Here is a 22,225-nt window from a genome sequence, read left to right on the forward strand (position 1 = left end):
GTGCTGTGGTATATTTGGAGTCGAATTAATAATTTGTGTAAATTCAATTCCATGCATAGCTCAGCTCTGCTTCTTCCCCGTCTTATCTGTATTTCTGCATTTCTGCTTTGCACTCTCCAAAGCTCCCGCTTCGGCTTCCTATTTGGCACAGTGGTTCAAGGTATAGTGTCTTTTAACTTTTTAAATATTAATTTTTGTTTTATTAAATAAATAAAAAAAATAATTAAAATGGAATTTAAACTTGTCTGTGCCACTAAGTCTTGTAACAAGACAATTTCCTCATCCCAGCCTGCCATCCATTGCTGGCTATGTGAGAACGTCGTACACGCCGGGTTCACTGCATCAGTTTCGGATGCCATTTCCCGCAGGTCTGGGATACATTATTGTTGTGAAAATTGTCGTGCTGTGCAAGGCGAAATGAGGTCGTTCATGAGACAGACCAAAAATGGAGTTAAAGAGCTGATCACTGCTTTTCGTAAAATCAATGAACAGCTCTGTGCGCTGGACACTCAGTTTAGTGGCCTTCAGCTGCTAAATGAGTCCCCTAAGCGTAAGAAATCCGCTGTTTCTGATCCGCCTCAGCCTGCTCAGCCAACATAAATGCAGCCGCTCATATCTCTGGCCACCCCAAGGGCTAGGACTGAGAAAAATTCGTCAGAATTTCTCAGGGATAATGAGCAAGTGATGCCACAGGTCCTAGGGAACGAAACCCCCATTAGAGTCACCCAAAAGGGTATTCCACAGTCCGGACCACCGGCACCGACTGATGCTGCAGTTCTCGTACCTGCGACACCAAAACCCTTACAGGTGATTCCTCCATCGAAACATATATTTGTTTCTCGACTTGCCCCTGATACTTCAGAGATTGATATCTCGGCTTATATCAAAGCCAAAACAAAAGCCGATATAAAGGTGGAGGACATACAAAAATTTAAATATAATTATACACGGCGCACGTTTTCTTTCAAGATTCGTGTGCCCGCGCTGATGTTCAAAACGATTTGTTCTCCCAGTTTTTGGCCAGAGAATCTTTTCGTCCAAAAACATCAGCCTAGTTCCGTGAAAAAAAAGTTAATAAACCAGTGGGAGTGAGACATCCCAATATCGGAACCACTGACCAACCCTCCACCTCTTCTTTGGCCACTAACCCAAAAAACTAGTTTCCCCACTAACTCTTACCTATCAGAATACTAGGGGGCTACGTAGAAAACTCCCCAAGCTATAATCTGATAGTTCTTTATTTGCATCCCATATTATAGCCTTAACAGAAACTTGGTGAAAGTCTGAGACCTTTAGCTCCGAAGTTTTTCCAAGTAAGTGCACCACTTTTAGACGGAATCGACCTCAGCGAAGGGGAGGTGGAGTCCTCATTTCGGAGGACTCTACTCTTGCTTCTGAAGAGGTGAAATCTCAAGAGTTTGGTGACATAGAATTTATTTGCGTTAAAATCACTATGTCCGTGAAATCTTTACACATTACATGTTCATATATACCGCCATATACATATATATTATATATATATTATATGTCTGAACCGCCTACATATTGGCAGCATTTGTCCGCTATTCGACACGTCTCTAATCTTATGACGGATCGTGACCAACTCGTAGCGGTGGGCGACTTTAGGTTAGGTTAGGTTGAGGCGGCGATGAGGGGCCGGTTCTGACCTCCATCCACTTGAGCCGCTGGGGCTCCTTGTGATGCCGCACAGGCAAGGATTCTACAAAAGGACCTTTCCCTTCCCACTACTTATGTGCCCAAGTGTGTTCTATCCTTCCTGAAACGGCTCGCGGTCCCATCCAGATTTACGGATGAAAGCTACGAGTCTGTATGGAGCTACCTCCGCGAGGTCTGTAAGGTCTGTAAGTATTGCTGCGCCCAAGAATTTGAGTCGGATGCGCCCCAGCGCAGGGCATTGAGACAAGAGGTGTGCGACTGTCTCTTCCTCTTCTTCGTCCCCACAGCTCCTGCAGTAGTCATAATGTGGCACCGCTAGTCTAGCCGCGTGTGCTCCTATTAACCAATGTCCCGTAATGGCCTTGATCGCCAGACTACAGTCCTGCCTATTCAGGGCGAAAAGCATCATTGACCTCTTCCTAGATCGGATGGCCCATATCATGCGGGAGTTCCTGCAGTTTTGGAGATTTCTCCATTTCCTCAGTGATGCGCGGTCAAGGTGATCCCTGCATTTTAGCCTACACGTAGCTAAGGGGATGCCTACTGGTTCCTTCTCCGGTAGGAGAGGATTGGTAGTACCTGCTCTTGCTAGTTCGTCGGCGGCGCAATTACCCTCGTGGTCCCTAGGCCCGGGCACCCATATGAGGTGTATGTCATGCTGCTCTGCCATCTCGTTAAGAGATCTGCGACAGTCATTCACTGTCCTGAAGTTGGATGAAAGACCGTCAAGGGCTTTGAGTGCCGTTTGACTGTCTGAAAAGATACAGATTGTGTCCTGACTTCCAATAAGTGCTGGGGATCTGAGTGCTTCTCCGAAAGCTATTACTTCTGCTTGGAAAACACTACAGTGGTTGGGGAGTCTGAAGGACTCATTTAAACACATCTGTTCGCAATGGAAACCGCCTTCCACCTGGCCATTCAATTTTGAACCGTCTGTGTAGATATGGAGGGAACCGGCTGGTCCCGGGATTAGTGTGGCCCATTCCTCCCTTGTTGGAATGTAGACCTTGTATTTTAAGGTGGGATGATCGACAGGTACGCAGTAGTCTGTAGACCCCGTTGGCGTGCAGTGGTGTAGATCTAACTTGGTATGTCCGTAGTCAGTCCATTTCCATGTGCCCGTCTCTCATAGCCTGATTGCCGATAGCGTGGCTATCTTAACCCCCATTATCTCTACCGGTAATAGGTCGAGTATGAAGTCTAGTGCATCCGTCGGTGTGGTACGTAGGCTGCCTGTGATACAGACCTCCGCCATCCTTTGCGTTTTCCTAAGTTTCTCCCTAATTGTGGAGTTTGTGAGAGCAGGCCACCAGACCACCACCCCGTAGAAAAGGATGGTTCTTATGACCGCTGTATAAAGCCATCTTACTATTTTGGGGGACATTCCCCATTTAAGGCCAATGGCTTTCCTGCAAGTATAGAGAGCGATTGTAGCCTTGTTAGCTCTATCCATAGTGTTTGACTTCCAGTCCAGTTTCCTGTCTAGCGTTATCCCTAGGTACTTGGCGCTATCGCTAAGGGATAGTGTTTCTCCTAATAGTTTTGGAAGCCTTAAATTTGGTATGTTGTACTTCCTGGTGAAGAGGACGAGCTCTGTTATGGATGGGTTTACACCTAGTCCATTTCTAACTGCCCACGTTGAAAGGACCCTAAGTTGGTCCGTCATGCGGTCACATAGAGTCTGGGGAAATTTTCCTGAGAAGGCAATTGCGACATCATCCGCGTAAGCGATAACTTTGCAACCACCCCCTTCTAGGGATCGCAGTAGGCTATTAACCGCCACGTTCCAAAGTAGGGGTACGTAGTAGAGTAGGAGAGTACGCCTCCTTGCGGGGTGCCTCTTCTGACGTATCTTTAAATAGATTCTCCTCCTAGTGACGCCTCAACAGTCCTGTTTACCAGGATCTGCTCTATAAGGCGTGTGGATTGATTGTCTATTCCTAGTCCTGTCAGTGCATTGATTATCGAGCTTGGTAGGATGTTGTTGAACGCACCTTCTATGTCTAGAAAAGCAATGAGTGCGTATTCCGTGTCACTAAGCGCCTATTCGACAAAAGTAGTGATTTCGTGGAGTGCCGTTTCCGTGGATCGGCCCTTCCCATACGCATGCTGTGATCCCGAGATATCATCTGGGTTTAAAATAAGATTAATATGGAGGCTGATTAGTCTCTCCATTGTCTTGAGAAGGAAGGACGACCGGCTTATTGGTCTGAAGTCCTTGGGGGTGCAGTGAGATGAGTTTTCCCGCCTTGGGTATAAATACGACTTTCGTCCGCAACCACATTGCGGGTACGATGCCTATCCTGAAAATTGCTGAGAAAGCTTTCTTGACCCAAGATCTCAGATTGGGACCGGCTTTAATTAGTTGAGCCGGGACAATGCCATCTGGGCCTGGGGATTTGAAGGGCTTGAAGCTATTTATTGCCCAGCTGAGATACCTATCACTCAATAGGTATTCAAGTTGGTTAGTGGTGGAGGGGCTATTCCCCTGTGTCTGCATTTCCAGGGTTGTATCTTCTCGAGAGCATCCCGGGAAATGTGTCCCTATGAGAGCCTCTAGTGTTTCTCTGCTGGACGATGTCCAGTTACCTTCTGAGGTTTTAATGTATACTACATTTGGTGCAGTAGTTGCGAGGACCTTCCTGAGTCGGGAGGCCTCTGATGTTTGCTGAATGTTCGTACAGAACTTGGCCCAGGCATTCCTTTTTGCTTTGCGAAGTTCCCAGAATTAAAGTGGTCCAACGTCGATAACTCACCATATTTGTCACTTATAACTTACCATGACTTCACCGCGGGCATGTTTGACATGTCCCTAGGTCAGATTAACCATGTTAGAAATTCGTTAGGTCGGCTTTTAGACTTATGTTTTGTATCTGATCCTGATGGTACCGCTATCTACAGAGCTTTTCTCCTTTTAACCCCAGAGGATCCATATCACCCCTCGCTGGAGGTCTCAAACGAAACCACTCCTGGTATCGATCAGATGTCTCCACGCATGGTAAATAAGATTCGCTGTTTCCGTAAACCCGATTTTCACAAACTTAATAGCCTTATTGATACATATGATCGGTACGATATTCTGGCGTGCACTGGTCTTAACGTTATTTTAGAAAAATTTTATTGTACTTTAAATACATTTTTTGACTTATGTGTGCCATGGAAATATCCGTCCGCTTCAACAATTCCTTTTTGGTTTACAAGGTGCCTCACTATTCTTAAAAATATTGACAATAGGCTCTTACTTAAATATAAAAAAACATGCAGTAGTATTAATTTCTCAAGATATCAAATTTTACCGTGCATAACGCTGAATGTTATAGGAATTATATTGACCGCTGCCGGATACAATTTACTCAGGATCCAAAGCAGTTATATAATTTTGTAAACACTAAGCGTAAACACGTATCTTTTCACCTCTGCTTACGTTTTAAAATTCCTCTGCGACTTCGGATCAGGCCATTGCCGATCTATTCGCAGAATTTTTTCAAACAACTTATTCTCCTCCTAAATTGACTGATCAGCCTTACGCATATAACATTCAAGCAGCAAATCTTATTTTCTGTCCGTTTTTTTCTGAGAACAACTTATTATCTGGTCTTTCAAGGAGTACCATTTATTTTCCAGGCCCCGACGGAGTACCAGGCTGTGTGCTAAAATACTGCGCCAGGACTCTGTGCAAACCTTTTCTAAGACTTTTCAACTTATCTTTGGAAACCTCGATTTTTCCCCTTAAGTGGAAGAAATCATTTATAATTCCCCTACATAAAAAGGGGAAAAAGTCCGAGGCTGCCAACTACAGAGGCATCTCTAAGTTGTCGGCAATTCCAAAGTTATTTGAAAAATTAATTACCCCTCATTTGCAACACCTTTGCGCTTCGATCATCACTCCTTGTCAGCATGGCTTTATTAAGCGTCGCTCCACCACCACAAACTTATTGGAGTTGACATCCTTTGTCATAGATGGCTTTTGTAAGGGGTATCAAACCGATATAATTTACACAGACTTCAGCAAAGCATTTGATTCAGTTAATCATTCACTCTTGTTGAGTAAACTGAATATGCTGGGTTTTCCTAAAGACCTCTTAACGTGGATCTCCAGCTACCTAGATGGAAGGACACAAAGAGTCTTATTTAAAAACATACAGTCCCGTCTGGTCCGTGCTACATCCGGCGTCCCTCAAGGAAGTCATCTTGGCCCGTTATTATTTACGCTTTTTATAAACGACTTGCCCCCTGCTTTAACGAACTCTCTAGTTCTTATGTATGTATGATGTAAAGCTTTGTCTTCAGTACAAATCCATCTCTGCCCAATGCAGTCTTCAGTCTGACCTTGATAACTTTCAAAAATGGTGTTTGGCTAATGATCTAATACTTAATGGATCAAAATGCAAACATATGTCTTTTTATCGTTCTTGCCCTTATATTCTACTTATAAGTAGAATAAGCTACTTATTCTATAAATGGGATTGCCTTAGAAAAATTAACTCAAGTTAATGATCTCGGCATCCTATTAGACTCGAATTTTAAATTTGCCGACCATATTTCCTTAATGGTTAATAAGGCTAAAGAAGTCCTTGGTTTTATCAAAAGGTGGTCAAAAGAATTTTATGACCCCTATATAACCAAAACATTATTTATTTCCTTGGTCCGTCCTATACTAGAGTACGGTTCATGTGTCTGGAGTCCCCAATATGGAGTGCATAAGAACCGCATAGAATCCGTACAAAAGAACTTTTTAATATTTGCACTTAGAGGTCTATACTGGGATGCAAATCTTCAGCTTCCATCCTACAGTAGCAGACTTTTACTTATAAACTTACCTAGCTTAACAAATCGTAGGACAATGCTCGGTGTAGTTTTTCTGCATAACCTTATTAACGGGGATGTAGATAGCCAGCATTTACTAACACGCTTAAATTTTAACATTCCTAATAGAAGGACTCGAAACTTTAGTCCTCTGTTCCTTAGCCGTTGTAGTTCGACATATGCACTGCATTTGCACCCTTTTAGGGTATGATGTTTGAACTACAATGGTCTCTACTCTATTACATCTCTTTCCTGTCCCTCTAATTTAAAATATAGAATTTTAAATTTCATTACTAACTCCTCTTAGCTTAATAAATTATAAATAGCTTAATATATTCTAACAAATCGTTTCTCAAGCGCCCCTCGGTCGTCTGGGCCTCTAAGCTTTATGATGAATACAGGAATGCTAGCTGATGCTCTTATTGATGCACAAGCCATTTCCAAATTCTGAAAGACCGCAAACAATAAAAAAAAAAAAAGGTGCAAGTAGGGCCAATGGACAAGTAGAAAGGGTCATGAGCACGATGAAAAGTATGTTGACAGCGGTAGAGATAGGTGAACGTTCCTGGCAGGATGCTCTTGGCGAGGTACAGTTAGCCAAGAATTGTGTGACAGGGTGACTAAGTATAGCCCGTTAGAACTAATGATTGGAAGAGAGGCCAAGCCAATGGACTTATTGGCAATAATTGAGAAAACTAAAATATATTGTAAGCAAGCGATTGCTCAGGCCAAATAAAATATTGAAATTAATGCAAAATATGAAAAGAATTGAGTTAATAAAAATAAGGCCAAGATTGTAAAACACAAGGTTGGGGATCATGTCTTGCTTAGAAGAGAAGAGCGGCATCAGACCTGTCTGATGCTGTGGGACGAGAAGATCTCTGAGATTATTGAGAAAGCTGACGGTGGTGAAGAGGACACTTATCGAGAGACATTAAAAACAAGGGATAGATCTGATCGAAAAGGTTCTCTCAGAGAGAGAGAGAAATAAAAAAAGAATGAACAATTGGATGATGAAATGTGGCATGGCTCGTGCCAAGGGAAGCGGGCAAAATAAAAGTAAAGTTCAGTTTGCTGAGAGATCGAAAAGGGAGAAGTGCTCGTGCTTGACCGCGGTTCACTGCGCATCAGCAACAAACATGCAAGAAGAAGAACAACAAACGAAACCCTGACATAAGCATATATCTCCGCCTAACCGAGCATAGCTGTTCCTAAGAATATTTTAAAGAAGGAGAACCACTTAGAAGCTTGGAGCGGCAACAACGGCTGCTCCAAATATAATATCCAAATAAAGATCCATATAAAAATACAAAATAAATCTAACTTGATTATAAACGACGCCATACCTCTGCATTTATCCGCAAGAATCTTTTCCTCCACCCAGGTCCGCAGGAGTTCTGGTTTTCCCCAAAAATGACGTGCTCAACTTAACCTAGCTGCTAGGGACGCGACGCTTTCGCCTACGTTTTTTCAGAAATTTGTCGCCTCCAGTCGGTCTAACTATTGTGTGCTAGCGACGCGACACTGTTTCTTCGCCCTAATCCGCAGGTAAAGTTTTTGGAGAAAGTTTTTTAGGAATGATGGGATCGGGGCGGATTGCCTAACGATTTTTTAAGCCAACATGGATTTGGTATATTTTTCCTTTTTTCTTACTCAAATCAATGCTGTGTGGGGCACGCTAATAAACTTCGTCCGTTTCCCTCGCCTTGCTAGCTTCACCTAGCAATAGCAGACGCTTGTTTTTCCGCCATTTTTCATATATCGAATAGCTTTACATCTAATTCTAGCTCTAACACTAATTCGAACGTTTTCGTTATTCAAATATAAACATATTTCTATGACAGCGGTAACATCATGGGTATTCTCCAGGACTTAAAGAACCCCAGGAGCTCTTCAGCCTGTTTCCAATGTGAATGATGCCATGCTCCACGTGCGACATGGTCAGATAGTCGCCATGTTCAGCGACTTCAAGGCCATCCACGGGGAGCTTGGAATTGCGACATTTCGCAGATCCGATGGACTGTTTCGGAGCTCGTAGTGACAATGCAGGCCAAAATTGAGCACGAGACGACCCTTCGCTCTTCCCGAATCGATGCCCACTACACCCTTGCCAACGGAATGTCCACCATGCAGGCTGACGCAGGGTTGAGTCAAAGGTTTCAAGCTTTGCCTCCATTGCCACTTTCTACCTTCAGCGGTGGATACTCGGAATGGCTTGAGTTCTACTCCATTTTCTGTACAATCGTCGGCGGCAATCCGTGTATCAGTAAGGTGGGAAAGCTGCAAAGGTTCGGGGAGTTCGGTTCGATGAGAATTATGATGTCGACGAGATTCTTGGCCTCACTCTATTGGAAGGTGACTCAATAACAGGTCTTCGAGGGTTATTCGACAAATTCAATGCCCATATGAGAACCTTAAAGAATTTGGGCACGACAAATCAGATTGCATGCCAGATTGATCAGATGGCCTCGCCCAGCCAAATTGAATCCAAATCTATTTAAAATAGAACCCAGAACCAAGTCTAAACCTTTGGGTGTACTCTGTGATGTACTTCCAACCAATCCAGCAGATCTTAAAAGTGGTGACTGTCTACCTGTCTACCAGAAGCTTTATCATGTGAGACTGAGGGAACTTTTCACCTACTACGACTGTCTCTTCTACGACTCTCCTGTATTCCGAGAGGTTTGCAGAGGTGACACGTGCGCGAACTCTTCCCATACTAGGATGCGGCCCTCCACAATGTGGCTTGTGAAAAGACAGTGATGAGTGCCCACGCCAATCTTAGCAAAATGAGAACTATCAGTTCGAGCCTGCCAATTCAAATTTTCCTTTTAGGTGCTTATGTTGAGATTTCCCACCACCAAAAGGCATCACTTAAACTAACTTGATCTTATAACTAATGCCAAGTGGCCAAAACTTATAACTATAGGAGGCGTATGGCCTAATGGTGTTATTTAAGGTTGTCCTTGTGGGCCACCCTCCCTTGATGAGGACCGTGGTGCCCAGGTCAACAGTTCAACAGTTTTCTCCTCACACAACGGTGTGTGGTTGTTTCCGACTCTTCGGTTTGATTTTATCTTGCCGCCAACTTCGCCTGTTTTGGCGAGAGTCGTTTTCCCTGGCCCTAAACGCAACTTGGACTCTTCTGATCCACTCTGGGATGGCTATTAATTTATTTTAATGCGATTTTAACGATGGTTCGTTTTCGCAATAAACTGTCTTCGCCTTCCGGAAATTCATAAGCTGCAGTAAAGTCTTCGATTGTTCAGGAAGCAATGGGCTGCACCATAGCAAATTTGGTGAACTTATCTATGCAGTTGAGGAAGTACTTTCTACCTGTGAAGAAAATGTCAATTTGTAACGATTCCCTTACATGAGAAGAGACTGGTGACTCTCCTTTTTCGTGTTTACTCGGATGTCTATCAAATTTGGCCCTGGCGCATGTTTCGCAATTGGTTACAATTGGCCATTTTTGGGAAGTTGTACTCGGTAATTTTACTTGTACTTTTTGTTTTCTTGGGCTGCTCTATGTGCCCTGTTGTGTTCGGCCTTGAGTATTTCTCCCCTCTCGTCAACTGTAATAATATCTGTCACTCTATATTTGCAGTGCCAAAACTTTGTGGCCGGGAATGCACGGACCCGATCGTCTTGGATCATTTCAAGTGTGTGTAAATCACACTGTATTGCGTTCACACCCTTGGGGACGACTGCGTCTGCGAGCTCTTCAAGTAATGTTTTTTTACAGATAAAGTCTATTATATGCAACCTTTTGTTTCCAAAAAAGTACGCAACTTCGTTCTGGGGGAAGCGTACTTCTTCCAGAACGATTTCATTCTGGAAGCAATTTAGCGGCTTGTCAATCATTTCGATGGTATGAGTGAGCGAGCGCTCACTGTGGATCGTAGCTGCGTAGGACTCGGCTTCTTGCTGATCCACTGCATTATGCTGTTGCCTGGAAAAGGGCATCAGCATCTAAATTCTTTTTCCTAGGCTTATAAAAAATTTGAGCTCCGCTTTCGTCAATTTGCGCATTGCATTTTTTAATCTTCGCGTTGGGGTTCGAATTTGTATCTTCTCCTACACCTTGTTCGTGGTTTTATTTTTGGGGTTTGTTCTGAGACTTGAGACACACTCATCGCTGCCATCTTGGAAGTAAGCATATCAATTGTTTTGCGCAATTCTTGTTCTCATTGCTGGTTTTGAGCGGCTTGCTTTGCCAAAGAATTGCCGATTCCTTCGCGAAAAATTGCAACCCCTTGCAAGTTTCGCTTATGATGCCAGAACGCTCCCTTCGCCCTCATTACACCCAAGAAAAGAAAAAAAGAGACAAAGTCAGCCAGCACGTAAGTGGCCGGACTATTCCCACGTCAAAACTGTGCCGTCAGCACCTGGAAATAAAAACAGAGACAAAAATAATTGTAATTCGACCGCGGGTTTTGTATTATCGTCCGGGCCGGCCAAAGTGATGAAAAAACTAAATTAAATAAATTTAAGATGGAAAAATAAATTCTCTTCGCTTTTAAATCGGTGTAAAATATATATATTTTTTAATTAATTTATTTTTACTTATATTTTTTGTATTTTTTTCTAACATCAGATATAGCGTAAAATTTTGGTGTAACTAACTGTTTTCTACTACAATAGCGGACAATGAAATCCGGACAGACAGAAAATACTACTTTTTTTAGTTTTTTTCGGACAGCGTTTTCTTTATGAAGTAAATTGGTTTCAAATCGATTAAATTAATATAAATGGTAATTCAAAACGTGTTCTTTTATTTGGAAATAAAACATATACTTCAATATTTGATAGAATTACCAAAAATGTAGGCAAAAAAAAAAAATTTTATTTTTACCGAAGAAATTTAATAATTTAGAAAATGCTTTCAGATCATGAAAGCTTAATACCTTCCTGATATAACGAAAAAATTTCAACTCGATATAAGTTCGATATAAGTGCAAAATTCACATTTAGTGCAAGTACTTGATGTCCGGATTTCATTGTCCGCTACTGTATATGAGTCGTAATCAACTTCTGAACTGGCATTAGATTAAAAATCAATCATTCGTCATTTAGTTGTTTTTTTTTTTATACCCTTCTATCGCTTAGGTTTGCACACACAATTTTTGTTACAAATAAAAAACTTGCGATTTTTATTATTGTTTTTTTCTTAAGTTCTTCAATAAAAAAGATGTCTTTGAATAAAAGAGATTTGGATAGTCTGGATCAAAAATTATACTTAAATTATTTTAGCGGGGAAATTTTTTAAATTAGAATACTATATCCTCTTATATCCAATTCCTTTTTGGGTCCAGGTAAATGTTGGTTGCTTCCTCGCTACCCTGCATAGTTACGAAGAGTAAGTTGCGGAGTTTACGGTCTTCGTTGCCGCTGGCAACGTGACTCAGCCGGCAAATAAAAGATAGATAATTATTACGGAATTGGCGGTGTTAAAGCTTTATTGAGCAGTGCGCTCCTAATTCTTTGAGATACATACTTAAACTGAATTGTCTCTTTAAATGTAAGTTATGGTCGGTTGCCCGACCGCGCATAACTGTGAAGTACCAATAAACCACATCGGGAACGAACGGCTGAAGACCCATCCCCAAAAAGCGTCTAAGCTGATTCAAATAAGGCTTGACTCAAATATAAGTATTTACGGCTGGTGCCTATTTCACTGGATTTGTTATAAGTGTTTTAATATTATTTAATATTTATATTATTATATGCGTTAACTATTGTTAACTTATATCTGAAAAACAAATTTCATCAACATAGGCAGATTTTTAGAGGAATCCATTATTTATTTTTTTTTTTTTGTCGCGGCCTTTTCGCGATCATAAAGCTTAGAGGCCCAGACTACCGAGGGGCTCTCGAGAAACGATTTATTAGTATTTATTAAGCTATTTGATATTTCTTAAGCTAATAGGAGTTAGTAGAAAATTTCAAAAATATTACATTTTAAATTTGAGGGACAGGAAAGAGATGTTATAAAGTAGAGACCATTGAAGTTCGAGCATAAGACCCTAAAAGGGTCGTGCTGTGCATATGTCGAACTACAATGGCTAAGGAATAGAGGACTAAAGTTTCTAGTCCTTCTATTGGGAATGTTAAAAATTAAGCGTGTTAGTAAATGCTGGCTATCTATATCCCCATGGATTAGGTTATGCAGAAAAACTACACCGAGTATTGTCCTACGATTTGTTAAGCTAGGTAAGTTTATTAGTAGGAGTCTGCAACTATAAGATGGAAGATTAAGATTTGCATCTCAGTTAAGACCTCTAAGTGAAAAAGTTAAGAAATTCGTTTGAACGGATTCTATGCGGTCCTAATGTACTCCATATTGGGGACTCCAGACATATGAACCGTACTCCAGCATTGGACGGACCAAAGAAATTAATAGAGTTTTAGTTATGTAGGGGTCGTCAAATAGTTTTGACCACCTTTTAATGAAACCAATGACTGCTTTGGCCTTATGAACCATTGTGAAAATATGTTCGGAAAATTTAAGTTTAGTGTCTAATAGGACGCTGAGATCATTAACCTGACTTAATTTCTTTAATGCAATTCCATACAGAGTTTACGTGGCCTGCAGAAGGCAAAAACGATAAAAAGACATAATCTCCATTGACAAGGAGAGACGATCAAAGAGAAGAGGTGTTGCAAATTCGGAGTAATTAATTTTTCAAATGACTTTGGAATTGCCAACAATTTAGAGATACCTCTTTAGTTGGCAGCATCGGACTTTCCCCCTTTTTTATGTAAGGGAATTATCAAAGATTCCTTCCACTTAAGGGGAAAAATCGAGATTTCCAAAGATAAATTGAAAAGTCTATGAAGAGGTTTTCACAGGGCCCTGGCCCAGTATTTTAGCACACAGCCTGGTACTTCATCGGGGCATGGCACCTGGGGCCTGGCAAATAAACGGGTTTAACCATTACAAGATCAGATAATAAGCTATTCTTGAAGAAAAACGGACAGAAAATAAAATTGGCTGATTGAATGTTATATGCGTAAGGATGATCTGTCGTTTTAGGCGGAGAATAAGTTGTTTAAAAAAATTTTGCGAATAGACCGGCAAATGGTCTGATCCAAAAAATTTATATAACTGCTTTGGATCCTGAGTAAATCCGGCAGCGGTCAATATAATTCCTATAACATTCAGCGTTATGCACGGTAAAATTCGACCGAGCTAGTAGGTATCTTGAGAAATCAACACTACTGCAGGTTTTTTTATATTTAAGTAAAAGCTTATTTTTTTTATTTTTTAGGTTAATGTTTACAAAACAGTTTTATCTGCTTCGGATCCTGAGTAAATTGTATCCGGCAGAGGCTAACATAATTCCAGTAGCATTCAGCGTTATGCACGGTAAAATTTGACCGAGCTAGTAGATGTATTGAAAAATCTATAGTACTGCAGGTTTTTATTAGATTTATGTAAAAGCATGTTTTTTGTATTATTTTAATTGTTTGTTGAAGCGGACGGATATTTCCATGTCACACATGAGTAAAAAAATGTATTTAAAGTATGGTAAAATTTTTCTAAGGTGTCATTTGCATCGGTGCATCCCAGAATATCGGACCAATCAATTGTATCGATAAGGCTATTAAGTTTGTAAAAATCAGTCTTACGGAAACAGAGAATCTTATTTGCCACGCATGGAAACTTCTGATCGATACCAGAAATGGTTTCGGTTGAGACCTCCAGCGTGGGGTGATATTGATCGTCTCGGGTTGAAAGGGGCAAAGCTCTGGAAAGATTGGTACCTTTAGGATCAGATACAAAACATAAGTCTAAAAACCCATCTAACAAATTTCTAATATGGTTAATTTGACCAAGTCAAACATGCCTGCGGTGAAGTCATGGTCCGTGATAAGTGATAAAGATGGTGAGTTATCGACATTTGACCACTTTAATTCTGGGATATTAAAGTCACCCAGAGCTACAAGCTGGTCACAATAAGTCATAAAATTCAAAACGGATTGAATAGCGGACAAATGATGCCAGTATGTTGGTGGTTCAGACGAAGGCGGTATATATAAACATGTAATGTATAACGATTTAGCGGACAAAATGATTTTAATGCAAATAAATTCTATTTCACCAAACTTTTGTGATTTTACCTCTTCAGAAGCAAGTTCGGAGTCTACCGCAATAAGGACTCCACCTTCCCTTTGCAGAGGTTCATCACGTCTAAAAGTGGTGTACTTACTTGGAAAAACTTCGGAGCTAATAAACTCCGACTTTAACCAAGTTTCTGTAAAAAACAAGAAAGAAAAGAGGGGTGTGTGCAAAGTTTCAAGACGACAGCTTTAAAACTGAGAGACTAGTTCGCGTAGAAACAGACAGACAGACGGACATGCTTATATCAACTCAGGAGGTGATCCTAATAAAGAATATATATACTTTATAGGGTCGTAGATGTCTCCTTCACTGCGTTGCACACTTTTGACCAAAATTATAATACCCTCTGCAAGGGTATAAAAAGTAACTTCCACTGGGAATACGTGGAAGTGAATACGTAATCATACAGTATATAGACAACCCATTTCATACAACGAAACTGGACGTAAAAATTTCTTGCGACAGGCCCCAGAGCGAGTTCTTACTATCTTTTTTACGCTCATATTCTCATTGAATGCTTTCTGTTTCTCAGTCTCTGAAAGGAGCACAATAAAGAAGGTTGCACAAAATTTTAATTTTTTTAACTTTTTGGGCTTAATAGCCTAACAAAATTTAGGTATTCGTTATTTGATGAAATGACGAAAGAAATTATATTATTTGTTATGTTCTAAATAAAAAAAAATGTATAAATAAATATATAATATATTTATATTTACGGCGTATATAAAACGCTGATGTTGACTAAATAAGAAAATAATTACACTTTAACAAAAATTCAATTTAAAACAAGAAAATAAAGCTAACTTCGTGCGGAAGTTATATACAGTCGGATATACCCTTGCAGTTAAAACCGGATATATATATCTGTTCAAGCATTGAACACTATTTTATATACAAATTCTTAAGTTAGAGTTTCAAGGGATCGGACCCATGAAATAAGAGATAAACAGCATGGTCTAAAACCGATCCCCTGCAGCCTAACATAAAAAACAGAAACATAAGCATCGTAAATAACAAACATAAGCGCATCCGCTTGTCACACTTGAGAAAGGGTCGCATAGCATGTCAACGTGCAGTGCGTTGATAAGTAGTTTTTAATAGTTTTAAGATTTCCATGTATCTTACTTATAAGAGAACTTTACCAAATAAAATCAGTTTTGAAACGGAACTCATTGGAGTACGACCTTTATTTTGGGGCTCCTCTTAACAATATCGGAAACATCGGATATAGTTGTCCGATCCTTATGAGAATATCAAAATATAACCCAATTTATTGTAATACAAAATCTAAAAACAGTCCCAAGTCTCAAAAATATCATTTCCGCTCGTTCAGTTATATCGCAGCTATAAGAAATAGTCGGCCGATCGTTATGAAGGTAGGTAGGATTAACTGACCAAAAATATCTCAGTAAATATACCAAGAATCTATACTAAGTTTCAGCTTTCTATCATTAAAAACACGAAAGTTGGGTTATTTCCGATCGTTCAGTTATATGGCAGCTATAGTCGGCCAATCCCAGTTCCGACTAATATACTGCGTGCAAAGGAAAGAAGGGTGTGTGCAGTTTCAAGTCGATATCTTTAAAACTGAGACACTAGTTTTCGTAGAAACAGACGGACAGACAGACGGACATGCTTATATTAACTCAGGAGGTGATCCTGATGAAAAATCGGAGTCGGATGTTGCACACTGCACACTGATGATACGATGCACACTTTTGGACAATATTATAATACCCTCTGCAATGGTATAAAAATTCATAGAAACAGACTGAAAAAGTCTAATAAAGATTCGTATTTGCTCACTTCAATAAGAAGCATTTATCGGTAGAGTATGCAAGCACAATTCACATGCAGAACAACAAAAACTATAAAGCAATCGGCGTTTTAAGTGATGTGACAATTTACTGCTAACACTAAATCATATTTCTAAATAAATGTAAAATGTATGCTGAAATATTAAAATATATAGTATAACAAATAATATAATTTCTTTCGTCATTTCACCAAACAACGAATATCCGATTTTTGTTAGGGTAGCAAGCCTGAAAAGTTCGAAAATTCAAAATTTTGGTCGCTGGCTTCGAATCGAAATCGCACGCACACATACACCGGTGTATGTGAATGAATACATACAAAGATCAATCCGAGCGCAGACCAACCTACTTCATCGGCTCTTTTCAGAGACTGAGAAACAGAAAGCATTCAATGAGAATATGAGCGTAAGATGAACGAGTGATGAGCTCAACTCTTAAAATCCATTCTTAGGCTGTCTCATGAACGACCTAATTTCGTCTTAGACAGCACGACAATTATCACAATAATAATGTAAACCACATCTACGGGAAACGGAATCCGAAACTGAGGCTGCCACGTGATGCCACGGTTGCCACGTTTCTCAAAATTCGATTCTCAAGTAAGTAAACACCGGTTTGCGGAAAAATTTATCATAAACGAAGTAGGCACAAATAAAACACGACCACACGATATACATATATACAATTTCTTATAGAAACGGGCTAAAATTTAGAACTTATGATCTCGAGGATTACAAAGGTAGAGCAATCCGAACACAAAACAACTTTGGTGTTTTTAAAGTTAGATAATTTTAGCCCGTTTGTATGGGAAATTGTATATAAATGAAATTTGTCGTGATTTGTTTGAGCACCTTGCGTTTATGATAAATTCTTATCACATCTCTAGCATTTTCTATCAATCAGTTATATGGCAGTTATATGGCTATAGGCCGTTTCGACTTATATACTGTGTGCAAAGTTTCAAGTATAAAGCTCTCAAACTGAGAGACTATTTCGCGTAGAAACAGAATGACGGACAGACGGACATGCTATCAACTCATATCAACTTAGGAGGAGATCCTGATCCTGTAGCAAGGCAAGTGAAAGTAAATATTTGGGATCACCAACATTTAATTCGCGGAACTGGTGAACATGGAAGGGTGGGCAACGGCGTGGCAAAACATCCGCCCAGCCATCTGCAGCGCAATGATAACGGCCTCGATAGCTTTGAATGTCGAAAACAATGCAAGAATCATTTTTTTTTCATTTCCCCCCCCCTATTATCTTGAGTTTTTACTAACCCACCCACCGGAACTTCTTTTGAATAATTATTGATAACTGCGAGAGAGTAGCGCCCTAGTAGAGGTCTACCGACCAAAAAACAGGAACCAGCGTGTGTGTTACAATGATTCTAAATGTCTAAAAAGTTGTAGAAATAGTTAAAAATAATATAAAAAAACGAAAAGTTCTAAAATAAAAAATTATATGCAAGATTTTATTCAGTTAGATCTTGCATAAAACTCAAAAAACCAACGAAACTGTGAGAAAGGGACAACCCTCGCCCCCCTCCACGAAAATAATCCAAGAAAAGGGAGCTGTAGGGATACCCCTCGCCCCCTCTTAAAATTTTGTTTTTTTCCCACCTTTTCTAAAAGGCTTAAAACTTGTCAAACTTATTGTGCAAGAGAAATAAAAAATTAATACAATAGGAAATACATGATTTAAAAAATAAATCCATTCTTTTATTTTCTTCGCTGAAATCTGAGTATGAAGAAATAAATTTTTCTCTGAGATCCGAAAAACGAACAAAATATTACGAAAAATAGATAAATACATTACAATTTATTTTTAAACAAAATATTTCAAATTTTGATAAAAACCCGCAGCAATTTTTATTATTAATTTTGACCCATGTCCACGGAAAACTACGCGTCGTCGAACGAAGAACTTTTAGAAGAATATAGAAAATCTCGGGGGTCAAGGGCTCACCAGAGGACTTTTATCCATCAACCAGTAGGGCCGCAACTAACACCCTCGTTCGAGAGAGCGTTCTTAAAACTAGAACCTTTGAATTTTCCAGTCAAACAATAGAAATGTCTCATGAACAGTGTTGTGACTGCGCCGATAGAATACGGGAGTCAATGATTAGCAGAAGTCTGCTATGGGGACTTTGCTGTTGCCGTTTTATAAAAACACAGGGTTTGTTTCAAGTATGTCACTGAATTTAATTTGAATTGATTTTAGAGATCAAACAATGTTGGCAGTATAACAAAATGTGTTTCAGTCGTAATAATTGGAAGAAGCTTAGAGATGTCCCGCTTTCCAAAGGGACCGGGGTCTCGAGATCGATAGACATCAAGCAGGTATCGATTGTAGGGTTGTGGGATGCACTAACATTGAACATTACGACAACGAAAATGACCGTACATGCCACCCCGCAATGCTGGGTCCAGCATTAAGACATCCTTCTAATGGTAACTGAAAGAAACAGGTGAAATGTTTGCTGTGATATGGATGTGAGATCAAATGCGTGTATCACTATTGTTCAAGATTAGCTTCCTCGACTTTAGCTTCCGTGTAATTCGGGATGGGTAATCTGCAGATCTTGGATACTGATCGCTTATATGTACCCGAACCTGTATAGATTGTTGCAACTCGTACCATCCCATCGGCTCCAGGGTGTAATTCTATAACACGACCTAGTTTCCAATCGGTTGGACCTGTCCTGTCGTCCTTGATAATAACTAGATCATTGACCTGTAGGTTTTCTTCCTCTTGTCTCCACTTAGGGCGTGCCTGAAGGTGAGACAACCAATCTGAGCTCCACCTTTTCCAGAGCTGGCGTAGGATCCGTTGTCCCTCCATGAACTGTGTGTTGAGCGACTTGTCCTTGTCACTGGGGGTAGGAAGCGATTGCATGGAGTCTCCGATGAGAAAATGAGCTGGAGTCAATACTTGCAGATCGTTAATATCCGCGGTTAACGGGCATAATGGCCGAGAGTTAAGACAGGCCTCGATCTGGATAAGAACGGTTGATAATTGTTCATAAGTCATTGGGTATCCTTTGAAGGAACGATGAAGATGTGACTTTACGGCTTTGACGTTAGCCTCCCAAAGTCCTCCGAAGTTTGGGCTGTGTGGGGGGTTAAAGTCCCACTGAATATAGCGCTTTGTGAGTTCTGGGACGACTGTCTGGTTGATTTCCTGCCGGAACTCGTTAGACCATAACTGTAGGGATTTATCTGCTGCTATAAAATTTGTGCCGCAGTCACTGTACATGTGCCGCACAAAACCGCGGCGTCCAATGAACCGTTGGAGAGCCCAGAGAAAATGTTGTGCTGTGAGTCCTGTCACCAGATCCAAATGGATAGCTTTACTGGCGAGGCAAATGAATACTGCAATATAGGCCTTGTATGTAGTGTGTCCTCTGAACCTCGAGGCCTTGACATCGATAGATCCTGTGTAATCCACACCTGTAGCTTCGAACGCTCTTTTCGGCGGATTAACACGATGGTATGGAAGATCACCCATTAATTGTCGAGAGGGTTTAGGGCGATGCTGAAAGCAAGCCACACACTGTCGGAGAACTCTTTTTACCGCTTGTTTGCCATTAATGATCCAAAACTGCTGATGGATGATCGCACGGGTCAGTTGCACTCCCCCATGCATGGTGTTCAGATGGGCGTTTTTTATGACGAGGTCCGTAAAATGATGTGACTTCGGTAGGATGATGGGCGTGCATTGTTGAGTGGTGAGCTGCAAAGCGTTTCGAAGTCTGCCCCGCACTCTGAGGATCCCTTGGGCATCTATGAATGGCGACAGTTGGCTAAGCTTGTTAGATTTTGAAAGCGATTTGTTTGCTCGCAACTTGGACAGTTCGTGAGAGAATGCTTCCTGTTGGACAACGCGAACCAGAGTATACATTGCCTTGGAAAACTCCTTTACGCTAATTGGTCCGGAAAGCCGAGCCTCCCTTTTGCAGCGAGTATTATGGATAAAGCGATTAATGAATGCTGCCTGTTCCTCGCAGATTGTGCTCGGATCTGGAGAAGTAAGAGTTACCTTGGGCCAATGATCTTCGGGTTCCTGCAACCAGTCTGGGCCGCTCCACCAGAGCTTATCCTGCGCGAGCTGTAGTGGGGTTAAACCGCGCGTTGCACAATCCGCAGGGTTGTCCTGCGTAGACACATGACCCCACTGTGAAGCAGAGCTGACCTCTTGGATGCTGCCAATTCGATTGGCTACAAAAGTCTTCCACCTGCATGGATCTCCATTTATCCAGTGAAGCACGATCATGGCGTCTGACCAGTAGTACACTGTGACCCGCATCTGAGGCACGTGAAGTTGCTGCTGGATCCATGTGGCGAGTTTGGTAGCTATAACTGCTCCGGAAACCTCCACTCGCGGTATGGTGAGAGGCTTTGTTGGTGTAACCCTAGTGCGAACTGCGACTAAGTGTGTATGTATAATTCCAGCAGTGTCGAGTACTCGAAGGTAGGCACACGCTGCATACGCGAGGGACGACCCATCGGAGAATTACGACAACGAAAATGACCGTACAAACAGCTTCTAGCCATCGAGAACGCCATGAAAGGCAACAACGAGAATTTGATGAGAAGGTAGCCACATTGATGGCAAAAATAAACTCATTAAAAATCAAAGCTCCAGATATCAAAACGGATCAGGAGATCAAAATTGTACCGGGAATAGATTGTACCGAACCGCTAGATATAGTAAAATCCGTCCCAGAATTTGAAGGGAAACAGGAGAGCTACGTCTCCTGGAGGCAGGCTGCCACAGCAAAATACAGGGTATTCGAGCTTTACGAGGGCAGCAGTCGAGGGCAACTACAAGATTTGCCATCGGCATTGGCCCATGAAGCCAAATCGAGCAACGAAAGAAGTGTTTTTGCGACTAGTTTTGCTCGACACAGCGAGGAAAAAGTGAATAAACCAAACAACCAGCGACAAGCGGGTTGGAAGAATTGGTCCACAGACCAAGAACAAAGCCGAAATTTGGGGGCAATGCAAAAGACCCCTTACTTTGCCAGACCTCAAAAAGGGGGCAATAATAAACTCGGTTCTTTTAAACAAAGACCATATAGTAATACGGGAAACGCCCAGGAACAAACAAGGGCGGAGCCAATGGATGTGGATACCTCATCCCGTTTTAGACAGCCTTCGGCATGGGTAGCAGGGCAATCGCAGGGCAATTAATTTTTTAGTGTAAAGTCACTTCTCTCGTACATTACGCGTACGCTGGCAGGAAGGGAAATAAAGCTTTTAATCGATACAGGTACCTCAAAATTATATTACTCCACTCCCGGGGCTGAAAGGCGTCGTGGCTATGGACGCCCCATTTAACGTAAAGTCAATCCACGGCTTTACAAAAATCGAGAAGAAATGTTTTGCTTCCATATTCAATGAAGCACTTCCTTTCAATATAAATACTGTTGCTAAAATTAAAACAAATGGGGAGCCGGTGTACTCAAAGTACTCACCCCATGGGTGTAACTGAGTTCGTTAACGCAGAGGTTAAACAACTTCTAGCGGACTGCGTAATAAGGCCGAAAAAACCGTAGACGATAGATACCCTATCCCTGCGATTACGACAATATTATCGAACCTGGGCGAGTCAAAGTTTTTTACAACACTCGACCTTAAAGCCGTCTTTCACCAAATAGAGCTGGCAGAGAGAGACCGGCAGAAGACGGTTTTCTCAATAAATAATGGTAAATACGAATTCTGTAGATTGCCATTTGGACTAAAAAATGCTCCGAGCATTTTCCAAAGAGCTATCGATGATGTCCTACGAGATGGAA

The 22,225-nt window shown here is 41.1% G+C and overlaps 2 protein-coding genes across 2 annotated transcripts in view; both read right to left on the reverse strand.

Annotated features, from left to right (window-relative positions):
* Positions 1 to 22,225, reverse strand: part of LOC108133741 (dipeptidyl peptidase 4) — a 225,790-nt gene that overhangs the window by 199,092 nt on the left and 4,473 nt on the right. The window lies entirely within an intron of this gene.
* Positions 8,425 to 20,733, reverse strand: LOC122321142 (uncharacterized). The gene is made up of 4 exons (XM_070278306.1): positions 19,498 to 20,733; positions 19,232 to 19,422; positions 10,297 to 10,435; positions 8,425 to 8,763 (listed from the first exon to the last, which is right to left on the reverse strand). The coding sequence occupies exons 1-4, from the start codon at positions 20,731 to 20,733 to the stop codon at positions 8,425 to 8,427; spliced, it is 1,905 nt and encodes a 634-aa protein (XP_070134407.1).

This window comes from Drosophila bipectinata, chromosome 2R, assembly GCF_030179905.1.
Source record: "Drosophila bipectinata strain 14024-0381.07 chromosome 2R, DbipHiC1v2, whole genome shotgun sequence".
NCBI lineage: Eukaryota > Metazoa > Arthropoda > Insecta > Diptera > Drosophilidae > Drosophila > Drosophila bipectinata.

Coding starts and splice junctions, on each gene's coding strand:
- LOC122321142 (XM_070278306.1), bottom strand. CDS start 20,733: ATGCGGGTCACAGTGTACTACTGGTCAGACGCCATGATCGTGCTTCAC. Junction 19,423..19,497: donor GGGAGGCTAACGTCAAAGCC/GTAAAGTCACAT, acceptor GTTCTTATCCAG/ATCGAGGCCTGTCTTAACTC. Junction 8,764..10,296: donor ATGAAATCGTTCTGGAAGAA/GTACGCTTCCCC, acceptor GAACCTTTGCAG/CTTTCCCACCTTACTGATAC.